The 18,608-nt window shown below is 40.2% G+C and overlaps 1 protein-coding gene across 1 annotated transcript in view; it reads left to right on the forward strand.

The window, feature by feature from the left end:
• The window catches only part of TARBP1 (tRNA guanosine 2 -O-methyltransferase TARBP1), a 96,268-nt gene that overhangs the window by 5,931 nt on the left and 71,729 nt on the right, over window positions 1-18,608 (forward strand). Inside the window, exons 3-10 of the mRNA XM_040464911.1 lie at window positions 451-548; window positions 2,034-2,103; window positions 4,307-4,455; window positions 5,348-5,400; window positions 6,924-7,021; window positions 10,421-10,556; window positions 11,171-11,267; window positions 12,653-12,742. Of these exons, the coding sequence (XP_040320845.1) occupies window positions 451-548; window positions 2,034-2,103; window positions 4,307-4,455; window positions 5,348-5,400; window positions 6,924-7,021; window positions 10,421-10,556; window positions 11,171-11,267; window positions 12,653-12,742 (791 nt within the window). The remainder of the gene's footprint in view (window positions 1-450; window positions 549-2,033; window positions 2,104-4,306; window positions 4,456-5,347; window positions 5,401-6,923; window positions 7,022-10,420; window positions 10,557-11,170; window positions 11,268-12,652; window positions 12,743-18,608) is intronic.

Below are 18,608 nucleotides of genomic sequence, written 5' to 3' on the forward strand. Positions count from 1 at the left end.
ATCAGTTTTTTTCTTGGCTTTCCCCGTGGGTACTTAATACTCACTTTTCTTGAGTCTGCTTAGTTTTTCTCTAATTTTTCAAACTAAGCTTCACTGCTGTTGTCTGCTTCCCTGTTTTCTCCACACTTCTGGGCTTTTGCCTCTGAAAAATCTTTGGCTGTTACAGCGAGGTTCTTAGGGAGAGAAAGCAGGGTTTATGACTCTTACCCAGAACTCCAAAACAGTAATCTTATATAAAAGCAAAGGAAAGAAAAAAAAAAAAAAAACACAACTCCTTTTGAGATTCTTGTTAGCCCGAGCTTCCTCTCTGGGCTTTGATACAGTGGTACCCTGCATTATTACAGGATACGGTATCTGGTAACAGTGGCATGATTTTAAGAATGACTGTCATTAAGAAACCTAAGAAATACGCAAAAGGAGGAACTAATTTTCCTTTTTAAACCACATCAGGCCCGAGTCTGTTTTGGTGGTCTGAGAAGAAAAAGGATGAACTTCTCAAGTTTTGGGAAAACTATATTTTAATTATGGAAACTCTAGAAGGAAATCAGGTGGGTGTTTTCATATTTTAACAAATCCTATGTAGATGCAGTTTTAATTTTTTTTTTTCAAATGTTTTGTAAAAGCAGTGCAAAAAAGACGAATTTGGGTAAGGCATAATGGGATACAAGTGCCCTTTGTTCTCTGGCATAAATGCAATTTAAAACTGTTAACTCAGGAAATTAAAGCGTATTTTTAATCGACTTAAATTGTGACTCAGAGACTTTTAGCCTTGTTTATTCTTCCCTTGACATTTCCTTCTAAAGTGTTAGTTTTTACTTTCTCAGTGTTCTGAATAATCTCCAAAGAAATACACACTTAGGAAAATGTTACTTAAGGTGATTCTGAGATGAATTGTTGTTAAATAAATAATTGCCCTTTAATTTTGTAGGCCGGTCTCCCTTCCTTTCTTCCTTCCTTCCTTCTTTCTTGTTTTAGTTCTTATATCTGTGTGTACGTAGTCATGCAAGTGGAAACTTGAAAAGTCATTTTCAGTTAACTTTGAGTTAGTTTTTGTAGAGTCATGAAATTTTTAAGGTGAGAGGAATCTCTCAGAGAGGGAGAGATTGTGCATGTGTGTGGGAGGGGCAGAGAGAGAGAGAGAGAGAGAAAATCCCAAGCTGGCTCCGGGCTATGGGCATGGAGCCCCACGGGCCAATCCTGAACTGTGAGATCATGACCTGAGCCAAGATCAAGAGTTGGATACTTAACTGACTGAGCCACCCAGGCACCACTAAATTTCTAAATCTGGGGCATCTGGGTGGATCAGTTGTTTGAGCATCCAATTTCGGCTCAGGTCATCGTCTCCTGGTTTGTGAGTTCGAGCCCCGCCTCAGGCTCGCTGCTCTTCATGTGGAGCCTGCTTTGATTCAGATCCTCTGTCTCCCCCTCTCTCTGCTCCTCTCGCATTTGCTCGCACTTTCTCTCCCTCTCAAAAAAGAAATAAACGTTAAAAAAAGCATTTCCAAATTCAAATAAACTTTTATGGTTTTCCTTAATCAGTATATACATAAGATCCCTATAATTTGTTTAGAAACTCTGATTTACCTGCCGTAGTCTAAGTAGTTGAACACTGAACTCTGAACTGGCCCTACTTCTAAATGTATGGCCTTGAACAACTTGAGCGACTAGAGAGAGTATTTTTTTCCCTGTTTTGTAATCTGTTGGTATTACCAGCTCTGCCTGTTTCCCAGCACAGCTGAGGATTACATGACGTGGTTTATGATTCTCACTGTACAAATGTGACGGTCCTGTTACTCTATCCTAGGCTGTGTTCGTTAGCTTTGCCGCACTCGGTCTCATACACCAGAATTCATATGATTTAACAACTGGAAGGATCTGGCACCTTCTGCATAGTTTTTCTATGGGGAAAAAAAACAGAAGGGCTACTGTTCTATAAACGGATGAAAAGCAGATTCATTTTCTTTTTTCAAGTTCACCTCGAAGTTTTCAAAGGTGAATTTTTATTTCATATGGTGTTTTGTTTTTGTTTTCAGATCCATGTTATAAAGCCAGTTTTACCAAAGCTCAACAGTCTGTTTGAATATGCGGTGTCCGAGGAAAATGGTAATGATTACTTTTATTTTGATTCTTGTGACATTTAGAGTTTCTTTTTTCCTCCTCGTTTGTATACCTGCCTCTTACTCATTACAGAGAGTTGGGGAAAACTTTAAAAGTGTAAGGAGGATGATGTGAATCTGCTGCCACCAAGAGAACGGCTGGTAACGTTCCAGACCCACGCCTCTGGACTGATTGATCATAACGTTTGTCTCACTTAGGCTTGTGTCCAGATGCGTTTACCTGTATCCGTAAATAGTTTTTGAGAACATAATTTTAAATGACTGCAGAGTTTTTTGTGAGTCGGAGGTATGGTTAACTCTGTAAACTTTTGGTGACGGCACACTTCAACCCTCACAGAAGGAGGAGAATAGCGTGTAAAATGCACCCCCTCACCCAGCTTCGGACAGTGATCAACACGTGGCCAACCGGTGCCTCGTATCCTCTCTCAACCCGTCCTGCTGCTTCCCCACCAGGGACTGCGAAGCCACCCCAAGACAGCGTATCATGTTGTCTATGATTATTTCAGCGTATATCCTTAAAAGATAAGGGCTCTTCAGTAATGTTTTGATGTCGGTGTGGTCTACGTTTTTAATAATAGCTCCTTGGTATTCTATATTTTAACTGCTCTCCGTTCTTATTCTCCAGATCCGTTTCATTGTTTGTTGGTTACTTTTTGGGGGGTTCAATTACTACTCTGTCACTTGGACTTCTTAGGAAGATTCCAAGACAGAATTTGGAAAATGGTTTTTTAAGCCCTTCCCTAGTACTGTATTTTGAGAGCCTTTTAGGAGACATAGAAGGAAGCGGAGCTTCCTGAAATTATTTTATGAAATGAAGTTTGAGTCAACAAAACCGCTAAATGCAGGCTGACAGTGGTTAGTATGCATATGAATGATAAACTGTTACATTATCATGTTTACCCATGAGAATTAACCTAGGTAAATGGGTTTTAGTGCCTTCTCTAGATAATTACAACTTTAATAGTTTGACCCCTTAGGAGTTGAGCTTTTATCCAGCCAAGCGCTGTAGTTGTTTTTGGATACACTGGGATTTTTCACAGAGCGAAAGAATCTGTAGTCACCTGGGGCTAGAATTTAATTGAATCCTGTTGTGACTTCCCTTATGCATTTACTATTAAAATGATTCTCTTATTACCATGTTTTGCCCACAGCTCTTGGCAAGCCAAATCAAATAGCAGTGACAGATTTTGAAAAATTACCATTGCCAAAGCATTGAACAAGCATCTTGGCGTAAATTACAAATAATGGACCAATTTATTTCTAGAATGCCATGAGTTAAAAATGCTGAATAATTTTTTTCCTAGAAGAATTAAAGAATATTTCAAAAGAGTTTTAAAAAAAATCTCTAAGGTACATATTTATTCCATTTTTTTTGTGTGTTTTTGCCCTCACTCATTTATATATTTAACAGAAATTCCTTAGTGTCCAGTATATGCTAAGTGCTAGGAAAAAAGCGGTGAGACAGATGTACTATTTTTGATTTAACTTTTGTCTCGTTTCCGTGAAAAAAAAGTCACGCGATAAGTTCTGTAAAGGTACCAAAGGACTGAAATGGAGTATATAGTGAGCGGGGCAGGGAAGGCCTACCTGAGAAAGGACGTCCAACTTCAGAGTTGAGGCGACACTGTGTACAGAGGTCCTGAGATGGGAACAGGAGCGAGCAGCAGAGAGAGAGAGAGTCCTAAGCAGGCTGCACACTCAGCACAGAGCCCAACACGGGCCTCGATCTCACGAACCGAGAGATAATGACCTGAACCAAAATCGAGAGTCGACTGAGTCACCCAGGTGCCCCGTTAAGATTTTATTCCACGTATGAGAAGCCACTCAAGGGTTTTAAGTGGAGGAGGGACAGTTTCAGGTTTCTGTGTGAAAAATGGACTGAAGTAGGGTGACAGGGATTGTTTGAAATGGCCCCAAATCTAAAGTCCCAACCCTGTGTGCCGTAGAGGTGGTAAAGTTGCCTGCGGTCTCTCTAAGTGAAACTATCTGATCATGGAACACTGAAGACTGAAGTCCTTTTGGTCACTCGGTGAGCACCCTTGGATATGATTTAAAAACTCAGTGCTGTAGTGTCCTAATGAAGTTAACGTATCTGTGTGTAAATGTGTTTATTTATGAATCTATAGTCTGTGTGGCACGACATAATGTGAGAATCAGCTGTCAACAACATCGGGTGTTTATTTCCACAGGAAATTGGCTCTTTCACCCATCCTGGCATATGTGTATTTATAAAAGAATGTTTGAAAGCGAAAATAAAATCCTGACCAAAGAAGGTGTTCTCCATTTTTTGGAGCTATATGAGACAAAGTTTCTTCCGTTTTCGCCAGAATTTTCTGAGGTACTGACAGCTTCTCCCCACCACCCCGCCACCCCCCCCCCGCCCCCGTTCGCTTTGTCAAGAGATGAGAGGAAAAGGCATTTGTTGCATCTTAAGTGATCTTCAAAAAATCTGTATATTGGGGCTCTCACATAGCAAGTAACACTTTATAGATTTGCATAACGATGCTGCTTCCACAGTTCTGAATCCCTGAATTAGTGTTAGCTATTGTATTAAGCAGAGATCGCCTTTTGAGCTGTATTTATTAGCATCTATACGTCCATTGATCAGAAATCACACAAAGCGGAGACTGAGAATTATAGCCGTGATTTAAGTCTTACGGTGCCAGTGAGTCACGTGATCACTGGGAGCACAGTGATTTACCCCTTATTTAGAGACACCCTAGTAAACTTTCCTAACTGAGGACCTGCTGTCATGTTTTGAGATGTCTCATTTTCCACATTCTCCTGTCCTCCCTGCGCTTCCTAGACTCTTGCTTTTTTGGCCCTATGTCGGGTAATATTTTTGAAAATATAATTTTCCCCCCATTTTATTTTCCAGGCATAGGAGCCTAAATTTTCTCTTGAGTATCTTTTTTGTTTTTTTCCTCTGTAACTGTGCTTATTTTCCATCGTGTATTTCTTCTTGGGGTTTGTTTCTTCCTTCCTGGCCCTATATGAACGCTCTTCCTAAGTTTTTATCAGGTGGGAAAATTCTGTATTTGTTGTGGCAATGGACTTAAGGGACCCTCCAAGGTTAGCATGGAATTAGCCTACAGGGTAAGAGATGAGCTTTGCATAGACCAGCTCGTCTGCATCGCTGCTGGGATATGCAGTTAGGGCAAAGCTGACTTTTCAAAGTTGCAGCTGTAGCTTAACATTAATTACTTTTTTTCTTTTTTCTTTTTTTTTAGTTTATTATTGGACCATTAATGGATGCACTTTCAGAGAGCTCTCTATATAGCAGGTAAACAGGCAGTATGTAACCCAGCAGCAATGTAGGAATATGTACTTGATGTATAAATTTAACATGTTTGTGAAATAGGACCAGGCAGTTTAATGCATTTGGTACATCTTACGTGTTGCTGAAGAGACATGAAACTTTTTCTTGTTACAACGTCCCTCTGTGTTTGTGGTTCTTCTTGCTCTCTTTCTATTAGCGTATCAAGTGTTCCTTCTTTTTCTCTTATTTCTTACCTTGAACCCTTCCACTCTTGGGCTTCTGGAAAGTATAGGTCACAGAGTTTATTTACTTTCTTCCCCTTGCTCTGTTTTCTGCCCTTTTGCAAATTATAGTGACTTTGGCTAACCCGCAGCTCTGTCTGCTGGGCGGACTTACCCATCTGCATCCTTTTCAGGGTTGGTCTGTCAGTCTGTCTGTCTACTTGCCTCTCCATCCACGTGAAAAGCCAGGAGTTCACAGCAGCACCTCCGATGCCAATCTGATACCACAGGGCTCACTAACCTTGCCGTTTCCAAATCTGACAGCGGCTGCCATTGTCTAGAATATATCACTTCCTGCCCCCTCTCCACTTTGAAAAGTCAGACAGTGAAAAGTTTGTCATTGTGCGATGGCCTCAGTTTTTCAGCGTTATCTGTACTCTTGAATTATACCTTCAGAATTTCCCCTTGCTTTTGAACTTCCGTTGTCTTTCCAACATCGATGAAGTAAATTTATACTTGCAGGTCTTCTGTTCGGTGTACCTCTAAACAGAAAAACAAACACACACCCGCTGCCAGTCTCTTTGAGATGTTTAAGTTAGTTTGTGCTGCTGTTAATATTTAATCCTGTTTAATAAATATTGAAAGAACATAGCAATGCTTGATTTGCCAATTAGTTTTCAGATAACTCATTACTATTGAATAGTTCTGTGAAGCAATTAGACAGCTGGAGAGCAGTAAAACCTACTTGGTGCCTCTAAAGGAGCCGGCAGACACATTTATTATGAAATGCCTTCAGTTTTCGCCCACTCTAATGTGTTCAATTAACAGATAATGTCCCTGGCGGAAGCATATGGCAGAAAAAAACCACGACTTCAGTAGACGCGAATAGTTAAATGCTCTTGCAGAAGTAATTAATGACCCATATATGTTTTTCTGGGAATGTTATTTCTTTTATTTAATACTTAAAGATTTGAAATCATTGGATTATACGTTGGAAACAATGAAGTATAATTGCAAATGATCAGTTTTAGACTTTTTAAAAACTGACGCCGTTTAGCAAGAGTCCTATATGCGTGTCAGGGAAATTATCGCAAAAAGGAAATTCACGGCTGCTTAGTATGTTACGTTATTAACCCATGTCCGTTTTCCTAGAAGACCCTGATGTTTCTGTAATCAGAAGGAGCTTCAAAATTTCACTGAAAAATAAAATGCAGGTTCAGAAAAAGATGTTTGTTGTTGAAAGACTTTTGAGCCATAGTTCATCTAGTTTCAGTATCCTTATTTGTAAATTTTAAATATTTGTTTCTTTCCCTCATTTGTCTATAGGTCCCCAGGCCAGCTGATAGGAAGTGGTTCTCCATTGGGACTGAAGTTACAGAAGTTTTTAGTCACTTATATTTCTCTTCTTCCAGAAGAAATAAAGAGTATGTGTTGGCAAAGAGTTTTTTTTTTTTTTTTTTATTATTATTATTATTTTTTCAACGTTTATTTATTTTTGGGACAGAGAGAGACAGAGCATGAACGGGGGAGGGGCAGAGAGAGAGGGAGACACAGAATCGGAAACAGGCTCCAGGCTCCGAGCCATCAGCCCAGAGCCCGACGCGGGGCTCGAACTCACGGACCGCGAGATCGTGACCTGGCTGAAGTCGGCCGCTTAACCGACTGCGCCACCCAGGCGCCCCGGCAAAGAGTTTTTTAATTTATTAGCTTTAAGGCTTAAAAAATTTTTTTAGTATATTGGTGGTAAGCACTACCCTATAACTATTATAATCAATATTAGCAAAGTAATTTCCTTGTTTTGGAATTTACCTATTTTGTCAGAATTATACAGGTGTTTATTGTAATTGAGTGCACACTTTTGCCTTTATATATAATATGTAATTACTAGTATTGGCATGAGTAAAGTGGAAGTAATTAAAAAAATTTTTTTTGTTTATATTTGAGAGAGGGAGAGAGAGCAAGCACGAGTGGGGGAGGGGCAGACAGAGGGGGAAACTATCGGAAGCAGGCTCCAGGCTGTCAGCACAGAACTCGACACAGGTCCCAAACCTATGAACCTGTGAGATCAGGACCTGAGCCAAAGTTGGACGCTTAACCGACTGAGCCACCCCAGGCGCCCCAACATAGAAGTAATTTTAGAATGGGTGCTGCAGTTGGCTGTCTTTTCTAGTTTTCTCTATTCGTTTTCTAAAAATCAGTAAAATTGTTTGAAGAAAGAGAAGCCTGGGTTTAGGAAAAAGTTGTAAACAGAATATCCATTGTGGCAAAACTGCCCGTCTATAGATATGAACTTAAAAGGTCACAGAAACATACAGTTGTTTTATGTAAGACTTTATATCTTAGAAATACCCTTTCACATTGGGGGTTTATTTTCCTTTCTGAGGAGTTAAGTTGATAAGCAAAGAACAAAACCAGTGTTCTTTTGTTTGCTGAGCAGAAAGACTTAACTCTACTTCCTGCGTCCTTTTCACTCGTGGCTTTGTGGCTTGTAAAGTGAACCTGGGTATGAAATATATGCACGTTTCCTTTTGTATTTCATCTGCAAGTATAGCGAAACAAGTAACCAATGGTAATGTCTACTTAAAAGTCAGGAGAAAAGGGAAAAGATGATCTGTATATCTCAACTTCAGATTTTTGGAAAATTGATTACTTTGATTGCTTTTGTAAAAAATCCGCTCCTGGAGAAGGTAACTCTCAGACGCTCTGTAGTTTGCCCGAAGTCAGCCATACGGAGATTACTGTGCTGACCACATTGGCACATCCCAGATCAGCGCTGAGTGAGGGAGGGGGTGGGGGTCAGTGCCCCCCGGGTTTCAGTGCCTGCTGTCTGTGGCCATAGCCAGCATGCAGAGGATACCTGTAAGCATGTCGAATGAATGTGAAATGGAAGCGTGGCCATCGCCGTCTTCTGTGCTGTGAGTGACGTGTTAGGCAAAAGGGGGAACTTAATTAGTCCCACAAGAGGGCAAGTAAAGTGTTTGTTTACTCAGGTTTTACTTGGTAGTTTTTTAGTCAACAATTTCCAGTGAGTATCTTAAATGTATCTAGTTTTGTGCTAGATACTTTGGAAGATACAAAATGCATGATATTTTATAAATAAGTAGTATAAAGTATTATTTTATAAGTAAAACATGAAACACAAGTTCCTTTCAGCAGCTTCCAAGGATTTCTTAAGTCATTCTATAGGGATGATCAGAGCAAACAGACATTTACGCTAATTGCATGACTTAAGGGTCCTTTAAGAAATCACATATTAGCAGAGAAGGCAGGACAGAGCACCTGATGTTTGTATCTCAAAATAGAAAAATAAACAGTGATTAGATCCATTCTTTTTTTTTTTTTGAAAGCTATGAAATGTCTTTTTTTTTTTATTTTTTTTCTAATGTTTATTTATTTTTAAGAGGCAGACTGTGAGCAGAGGAGGGGCAGAGAGAGAGGGAGACACAGAATCCAAAGCAGGCTCCAGACCCTGAGCTGTCAGCACAGAGCCTGATGTGGGGCTGGGATGATGACCTGAGCCGAAGTCAGGTGCTTAACCGACTGAGCCACCCAGGCGCCCTGATTAGACCCATTCTTACCCTGTTTTTCTTTAATATCTCCAACAGAAGAATGGCTTTTAATGGTAAAAAGTTGATCTTTTACCTTAAGCTTTTTTTTTTTTTTTTTTTTTTTTTTTTACTATAGCTGCATGGTTATCAGAATCTTTACAATAGAGTAGAATACTTAGAGGAATGTAATTTGAAATTACATTGATTTTTTCCAGCAGGTTTGTTGAGCTAAAATTCACATACCATAAAACCCTTTTAAAGTGTTCAATTCATTTGTTTTTTAGTACATTCGCAAAGTTGTACAACCATTACTTCTAATTCCAGAATATTTTCATCACCCCCCAAAAGAAACTCTATGCCCATCATCAATCAGTTTCCACTAATCTTCTTTCAGTTCCTGTCAGCCACTAATCTCCTTTCTCAACAGGTTTGCCGATTCTAGACATTTCATATACATGGAATCATACAGTATGTGGCCTCTTATTTTATGTCTGGTTTCTTTCATTTAGCATAATGTTTTTAGATTAATCCATGATGGGTCATCCAATAATGACCCATGTATCAATATTTCATTCTTTTTTGTGACTGAATAATACTGTACTGTATAGATATCTCACATTTTACTTATCCTTTTATCAGTTGGTAGACATCTGGATTGGTTCCACTTTTGCTTTTTAAGTTTACTTATTTATTTTTGAGAAGGCGAGTGAGCACAAGCAGGGCAGGGGCCCAGAGAGAGGGAGAAACAGAATCCCAGGCAGGCTCCACGCTGTCAGCACAGAGGCCCCACTCAGTATCGAACTCATGAACCCTGAGATCATGACCTGAGCCGAGATCGAGAGTCAGATGCTTAACGAACTAAGCCACCCGGGTGCCCTGGTTCCACTTTTGAATATTATGAATAACTCTCCTGTGCATATTCACATACACATTCTTGTATGAACGTCTGCCTTCAGTTCTTTTGAGTATATGCCCAGGGGAGGAATTGTTGGCTCCTCTGGTAATTCTCCGTTTAACTCGTGGAAGAGCTACCCAACTTTTCCATACTGGCTGCACCGTTGTGCACTCCCACCAGCAGTGTGGGAGGGTTCCAATTTCTCTGTGTCTGTGTCAGCACTTGTTACTGTTTATCCTTTTGATTGTAGCCCTCCTCGTGGGTGTGAAGTTCTGTCTCATGGTTTTTGATGTGCATTTTCATACCTAATGACTGCTGACGTTGAGAAGCTTTCCAGGTGCTTCTTGGCAACGGTGATATTTTACAACTTTTTCTTTCAGGCAGTTTCCTATTAAAGTGTATTCAGAAGATGTCAAGTAGACATTGGTGTGCCATTCCCATTTTGTTTCTGTCAAAGGCTTTGGCAAATGTCCCACGATGTAAGGCCCTGGGTATTGAAGCCCTTCTTGCTCTCAGGTAATTTACTTCCTGCTCACATACGTTTGTGGGTTCACATATGGTTATCTGCCATAACTCTCCGTCATAAATGTTGTTTTCCCCTCTGCTTTCATCTATCGTGAGTGGTTTTGGTTAATACTGGCCTTGGGACTTCTGAGCCCTTAATTTTTATATTAAGTAGTAAAAAAAAAAAATCTGTGTGTGTGGTTGAGCTTACTTTGTTTTTATGAATTCCTGATCATTGGATTTTTGAATCCAATTGACCATTTGAATTACTGATTATTGGATTTTGATGATTTTGAAACAAGGCCAGTAAGGTTCTCTTAAATTACATTGATAATGTAGGAAACTAGAACTAAAATGCCAGACGGTAATATTGATTGTAAAGTATTTCAAAAACCGTAAACTTCTTATTTTAAAAGTGTCATTTATAGTCTTTGAAAGAAGTATGTTTCATAGTAAATTGAGTTCTAGTAGAGACCTCATGGAAAATAAAAGCCTTGAAGTCGCACTGACAGTGACTTTCTGCAACGGGAATCGTAGATACTAGAAATCAGCTTGTCAATATTTACGAGTTATCAGAATTGTCTTTGAGAACATGGAAATGCATTGTTTTTGTTTTTTGGCGTCAGGGATGTTCTTCAGTGTACTATGATCACCCATCAGATTCTATTGAGAGGGGCGGCTCAGTGCTACCTTCTTCAGACAGCCATGAATTTGGTAGACGTGGTAAGTTTGTCTTCTTTACTCATGATACTTCAATTTACAAGTCTTTCTCCATGAGCAGGTGTGCAGAAAAGTGTCAGCATAGCAGGCCTGTGGTGCTGTCATTAGAAAGCCCTGCTCATAAGGTCAGCCCGGCCCTCGCTCGTGGCTGGGAACTTGGATTTCAGGAGGTTTCCCCCTATCCTCACTAGTAAGAGCGATGTACTATGCCTCAGGTGTTTACACACACAGTCGTCTATACTGAACACCTCCTCCTTCTCGGAGTCTGGGGTTTTGGTAGGTGCTCTGGAGAGATGGCTGTGTGATCAGCTCCCAGTAAAAACCCAGGGCCATAAGTCTCTTCCCTGGTAGACAACATTTCGCATGTTGTTACAGCTTGTTGCTGGAGGGATTAAACCTGTTTCGGGTGATTTCACTGGGGGGAGAGGGGTTTCCTCTTCACATCTTCCTGTAAATCCACCTTCAAGGAATGTAGAGTATCTTTGTTTTTTACAGAGCCACACCACTACGATTGCTAAAAATAAGGGTTAGCAAACTTTTCCCGTGAAGGGCCAGAAAAAGTCCCATTTTTTTAAGGTGCTGTGTGTATCTGTTACAACTTAAAAGCAGCCATAGACAGTTTATAGATAAAGGGACTCTGTACCACTAAAACTTTATTTACAAAACAGCTGCGAGTGGTTTTGCTGACTCCTGGCCTAGAGCAAGGTATCTTAATTCAAGATGTACAGTCTTTTTTTAAATTTTTTTTTTCAACGTTTATTTATTTTTGGGACAGAGACAGAGCATGAACGGGGGAGGGGCAGAGAGAGAGGGAGACACAGAATCGGAAACAGGCTCCAGGCTCTGAGCCATCAGCCCAGAGCTCGACGCGGGGCTCGAACTCACGGACCGCGAGATCGTGACCTGGCTGAAGTCGGACGCTCAACCGACTGCGCCACCCAGGCGCCCCTCAAGATGTACAGTCTTAAGAGAATGAAAAGACTTAGGTGGTTTTCATGAGGCAGGGTGTCGTTTCATAAAGCAGGGCTTAGAAAAGGAAGCATCGCTTTTCGACTTAAGTCATTTCTTATAGAATGTTTTTGTTTTGCTTTTAGACTGTGACCATCTTTAGGGTAGTAGCCTTGACTGTAAGGAAAATAGATGTATAAAATAATCATTGACTTTAAGTAATGATGTAACGTTTGTAGTCAGTATCTTCATTTCTAAGGTTGAGTATTTTCTTTTTAAAAAAATAGCTTTCTTTTGATTTAGCCAGTAATATTCTACTTTAAATAGTATGCTTTGCTTTTACAGTGATTTCATTTTATTTGCTTAAAAATTTTTAAATGAGTGATTTTTTTTTTTTAACTGCCCTGACACCTTCTCCCCGACCCCCCACCATCTTATAGGAGAAGGTGTCACTCTCTGATATTTCAACTTTTCTCATGTGTCTGAGACAAGAGGAGTCCTTAGGACGAGGAACCTCATTGTGGACAGAGGTGAGATTGAAAATAATTTAATGATAAGGTCTTTGAAATGTTATAAAAATTTTATTCTGATTCACTACTAGTCTCTTATGTAACATACAGTGATGGCTTTGTTATCTACCAATAGAGGTTTTCTTTTTCTTTTTTTTAATGTTTTTTTTTTTTTTTTTTGAGAGAGATAGAGTCCGAGTGGGGCAGGGTAGAGAGAGAAGGAGACACAGAATCTGAAGCAGGTTCCAGGCTCTGAGCTATCAGCACAGAGCCTGGCGTGGGGCCCAAACCCACGGACTGTGAGATCATGACCTGAGCTGAAATCGGTTGCTCAATTGACTGAGCCACCCAGGCGCCCCTACCAACAGAGCTTTTAAAATATTGTCTGTTTGCTTTGAATGGACCTAACAGTGCAGCTAGGATTCTTATGGGGAGACAGGAGAATGTTGGGGATAGAGACAGACTTACTTAGAAGAGAAGGTAGGGCTCGTGGGCAGATCTTGAGTCCGGATGAGATGTATCGGGAGTCACGATAACTCAAAAACAGGAACACAGACCTCCTCTTTTGCTTTTTGTTCTGTTCGTTAATGGCAGTTCCACCTACCCATTTGCCCAAGTCTCGCATTTTGGTAATTCCTGATTCTTCCTGACTTTATGCATCGAACCCACCATGAAATCCTCAGTGCCTTTCCTTTTCTGCCACCCTTGCTCTTGTGGAGACCCTTAACTAGTACTGCCTCACCTGCGACAGCCTTGGCAGCCTCGGGGTGCCACTGTGGCCTCGCGGTGCTCCTTTTGTCCGTGCGGTCTTCATTGGTCTGCTTCCTCCTCTTTGTTTTGGCTGAAACCATGGGACTCCATCCACACTACTCACGTCAGCTCATATGATGGGTCTAGCTGGTTGAATTCTAATCTTATACAGTTCTACAGGTTTTGAGGACAGGGAGCTTTTTAAAAAAAGATTTATATTTCTCCCAATTACTGATTACTGAGATTACCGAGGGCAGGGATGTGATTAATTTATTTTAGAAAGCAAGTTTGTCTGTGTATGCTCAGAAACAAGAGAAATCAACTTGAGCCATGCTAAAATAATTTAGGTGTGAAATCATGAGGGCATAGAGTAGGGTAATGGAATGAAGAAGGAGGAGAAAATCAGGGCCTTTAAAAATTAGAATTTCATCGTATTTTCTTGATAACACTGCATCTCATTAGGTGGAATCTGAAAAATACAGAAGCATATAAAGAAAATAAAAATAACCTGTAATGCCTGCAACCAAATTAAATCCATAATTTTTGCCTTAATTATTAATGTTTTCAGTATATGTATTCTCAGTCTTGCTTTCTCACCTCATATACATATAATAACATAGTAGGGGCGCCTGAGTGGTTCAGTCGGTTAAGCGTCCGACTTGATCCCAGTGTTGTGAGTTCCAGCCCTCGCGCTGGGTCCCATGCTGGGCATGGAGCCTACTTAAAAATAAAATAAGATAAAATAAATATTAATATGTGTGATTTTCTAAACAAAGTTACAATTATGCTGTTCCGAATTTTATTTTTCATCTTCACGTACATTTGAGCATTTTAACATGTTGCTAAATAATCTTCCACCATGTGATATTTAAAATTTCAGGTGATTAAATCTTTTAGAATTTATTGAATCAGTTCTTTTTGTTGGACTTCTGTGTCAGATCTTCTCATTTCATCTAGAAGTATGTGCTGCTAAAAGATAAAGACTTTAAAAGGGGCTAAATAGGGGCACCTCGATGGCTCAGTCGGTTAAGCATCCAGCTTTGGCTCAGGTCATGATGTCGTGGTTCATGGGTTCGAGCCCCGTGTCAGGCTCTGTGCTGACAGCTGAGAACCTGGATCCTGCTTTGGATTCTGTGTTTCCCTCTCTCTCTGTCCCTACTTGACTCACACCCTGTTTCTCTCTCTCTCTCTCTCTCTCTCAAAAAATGAATAAATCATTAAAAACATTTTTTTAAAAAGGGCTGAAATAGGCTCTTATCATACCTAAAAATGTTCATGATAATTTCTTGATTTCAAATATTCAGTGTTTAAATTTCTCCAGATGCCCAGTAAGTGTGTTTGTACTTTGCTTTTTGTTTGTTCAAATATTCAGCTTTGTTCAAGCATTCAAATGAGGTCCCTTCATGGCATTGACGTGTACAGTTTGTAAATTGTGGTGAATCCATCTGAAATTTATCTTGGGACACGGTATGAGTGGCGAGGTTTCAGTGAGAAAATGCGTATGAAAATGTTTCAGACTTTGCTTGATCCACACTAAGTCTGACATGCTCTACCATTTTTGTCCTTTCCCCTCTGACCAGCCGGATGCTTGTTTTATTTGTCGGCAAGGAGCCCCCCTTCGATTTCTTAATTAGTTGCACTTATTTTCTCCATTCTCTGAGTCATTCCTATGTCTTCATCTTTTTCCTTCTTTTTAACTTTCTTTTGGTCTGTTTGCTTATCCCTTAATAGCTTGGTTTACTGAAGACTATCGTGCGCACACTTTGCACACAGTGGACTCCGTGCTAAGTTTTGGAAATTCGTGGCCAGCAAGATACACATGGCCGCTGTCCTCACAAAGCTTACAGGCTGGTGGTTTATCTGAACCCAAACTTTAATTCTTTCTGTTTGAAAATAGAAGCAAATATGTATATACGTACCTTAGCTTGGTTCTGGCTGTAGTGCATATGGGGCAGTGTCCTCATCGCAGTAGCAATCTCTATTATGTTGAATCATGTAAAATCATTGATACTCGGTCAGTTTTAACCTGTGGAAATGGCATTTCCCTATAGCTCAACCTAAGTAATTTTTAAAATTCAAGGGCAGTATTAGGTTCACAGAGAAACTGAACAGAAGGGGCAGAGAGGTCCCCACACCTCCTCACCAGTCCCCTCCTCCTCCCTCTCTATTATTAACATCTTGCGTTAATGGGATATATTTGTTATAATTGATGAGCCAGTATTGATGCATGATTATTAACTAATGTCCATAGTTTACATTGGGGTTCACTCTTTGTTTTGTATATTTCATGGACTTTGGTAAGTGTGTAATGACACAAATACCATTACCCTATCACACTGATGAGTCTCACTGCCCTAAAAATCCCCTGTGCTCCACCTACTTGTCCCTTTCTTCTCTCCCCCCAGCCCCAAACCCTGGGCAACCACCGATACTTTCTCTGCATCCATCGTTCTGCCTTTTCCGGAATGTCCTCTAACTGGAATCCTATGCTGTGAAGCCTTTTCCGATTAGCGTCTTTCACTAAGAAATATGCATGTCTTTTCATGGCTTGATAGCTCACATCTTCCTATCACTGAATAACATTCCATTGTCTGATATGCCACTGCTCATTCATTCATTCACCTCCCGAAAGACACCTCGGTTGTTTTTAAATTCTGGCAATTATGAATAAAGCTGCTCTAAACCTTAACATACAGGTTTTTATATGGACATAACGTTTTAACTCATTTGAGTGCTGTGGATTTCAGTTGTTGTGGATTATGTTAAGAGAAGCTTCAGTTTTTTAAGGAGAGCCCAAATTGTCTTCCAAAGTGGCTGTACCATTTTGCATTCCCACGAGCGGCGAAGGAGACTTCTGTTGCCCCACATCCTTATCGGCGTTTGGTGTTGTCAGTGGTTTGAACGTAAGCCATTCTGTGAGGCGTGTGGTGGTATCTTGTTTTTTAATTTGCAGTTCTCTAGTGATGTGATGCTGAACGTCTTTTCATATGCTGTTTGCTCTTTGTGTATCTTCTTTGATGAGGCGTTTGTTCAGATCTCTGCCTATTTGTAAAAATTGGGTTATTTGTTTTCGTAACGGTAAGTTCTTTGTGTATTTTGGATACCAATCCTTTACCAGAAATGTGTCTCTTGCAAATAGTTTCCTCCCAGTCTGTGGCATCTTCTCGTTTCCTTGACAGTATCCAAATAAACGTTTGAGACTTGTATTTTAATGGGAAATCAAGGGAACCTGTCTCCCAGAGACTGCTAGGTAGATGCCATTTTAGTTTTTTTTTTTTTTTTCAACGTTTATTTATTTTTGGGACAGAGAGAGACAGAGCATGAACGGGAGAGGGGCAGAGAGAGAGAGGGAGACTCAGAATCGGAAACAGGCTCCAGGCTCTGAGCCATCAGCCCAGAGCCCGACGCGGGGCTCGAACTCACGGACCGCAAGATCGTGACCTGGCTGAAGTCGGACGCTTAACCGACTGCGCCACCCAGGTGCCCCAGTAGATGCCATTTTAAATCATAATTCTGACATGAAAACTCTTTGAAGAAGACAACATTCTGAGTCTTGTGACAGATTTGATGGAAGGAAGAAGCAGATATGAATTTGAGTTTACTTGTCTGTCGGTTATTTTGTCATAGTAGGATGCCGCTTGTGGGAAATGCAAGATTTGGAAAACCTCACACGTTTTACAACAGTAATTAAGAAACGTAGCCTGACCAGTGTGAGAGGAATATAAAGAAAAAGTATATTCTGTTGAGAGATCAGTATCCTTGTTGGCCTCCCTGTCAGATTTTACAGTTCTCTGACTTGATAATAAAGACCTACACATTGGTGTTTCTGAACTGCTCATTCATTGGCACCTATGGGATGTTGGTTTTAGTCTTGACTGATTCATTCATTCATGAAGTTTGTCTTTGGTCAGGTGATGCATCACGGTCTCCTTGCATGTAATTTTGGATGACCTTAATACCGAGAAAATTCTTATTTTTTAGAAAGACTTATTTCATAATGATTGACTTCGTATTTAAATTCGTATGTTGTGGGGCACCTGGTTGGTTCAGTCAGTTAAGCGTCCGACTTTGGCTCAGGTCACGATCTCATGGTCCGCGAGTTTGGGCCCCGCATCGGGCTCTCTGCTGACAGCTCAGAGCCTGGAGCCCGTTTCAGATTCTGTGTCTCCCTCTCTCTCTGCCCCTCCCCTGTTCATGCTCTGTCTCTCTCTGTCTCAAAAATAAATAAACGTTAAGAAAAAAAATTAAAAAAAAATTCGTATGTTGAATGTGTACAGTAAGAGATGTGCTGTAAAAGGAAAACCTAGAACATAATTAGATTTCAAAACAGAATTCACAATTATGCGTGATCAAAGTTGAATTCTGTGACTTGTAGTTTTGTACATCTTCCAAAAGATGTAATGGGAAAGGACTAGTATTTCTCTTTTTAATTCATACATTTCAAAAGGTGCGTATGATAGAAAGTAGCCTTGTCAGGAAGGTGGGAACTTTAATTACAACTTAATACATTCTGCATTCTCTCAAACATATCTTTATTTTTGTATGTGAAGTTGGAATGAATTTTAAGGTTGTAATTTGTTTTATGTAATGTGTCACTTTTCACAGAGATGTTCTTTAGAAGACCCTATCAAAATGTGTACTATATATTAGGTACTTAAAAAAAATTTTTTTTAAGTTTGTTTGTTTTGGGAGAGAGTGTGGGCATGCCTGTTGGCCTGTGAGCGTGGGAGGGGCAGAGGGAGAGGGAGAGGGAGAGGCAGAGAGAGAGAGAGAGAGAGAGAGAGAGAGAGAAAATGAGAATGAATCCCAAGTAGGCTCCATGGTGTCAGTGTAGAGCCCTATGCGAGGCTCCATCTTAAAAGCCGTGAGATCATGACCCGAGCCAAGATCAAGAGTTGCACGCTTAATGCACCGAGCCACCCAGGTGCTGCCGTTCTTTAAAAATTCTTGCCTGTTAATGAAGTTTACGCACTCTCTGAGGGAGGTTGAAACACCCACATGTGTATATACACAGATACCTACATATATATACATATACACATTTTTTTTCTATCTGCACTATTATCTGTAGAACTCCATCATGACTAAATATTTTATTACTTTGTTGTGTTCAGTTATTTCAATTCAGTTTATTGTG

Source organism: Herpailurus yagouaroundi, unplaced genomic scaffold, assembly GCF_014898765.1.
Source record: "Herpailurus yagouaroundi ecotype Mexico unplaced genomic scaffold, PumYag 530, whole genome shotgun sequence".
Classification (NCBI taxonomy): domain Eukaryota; kingdom Metazoa; phylum Chordata; class Mammalia; order Carnivora; family Felidae; genus Herpailurus; species Herpailurus yagouaroundi.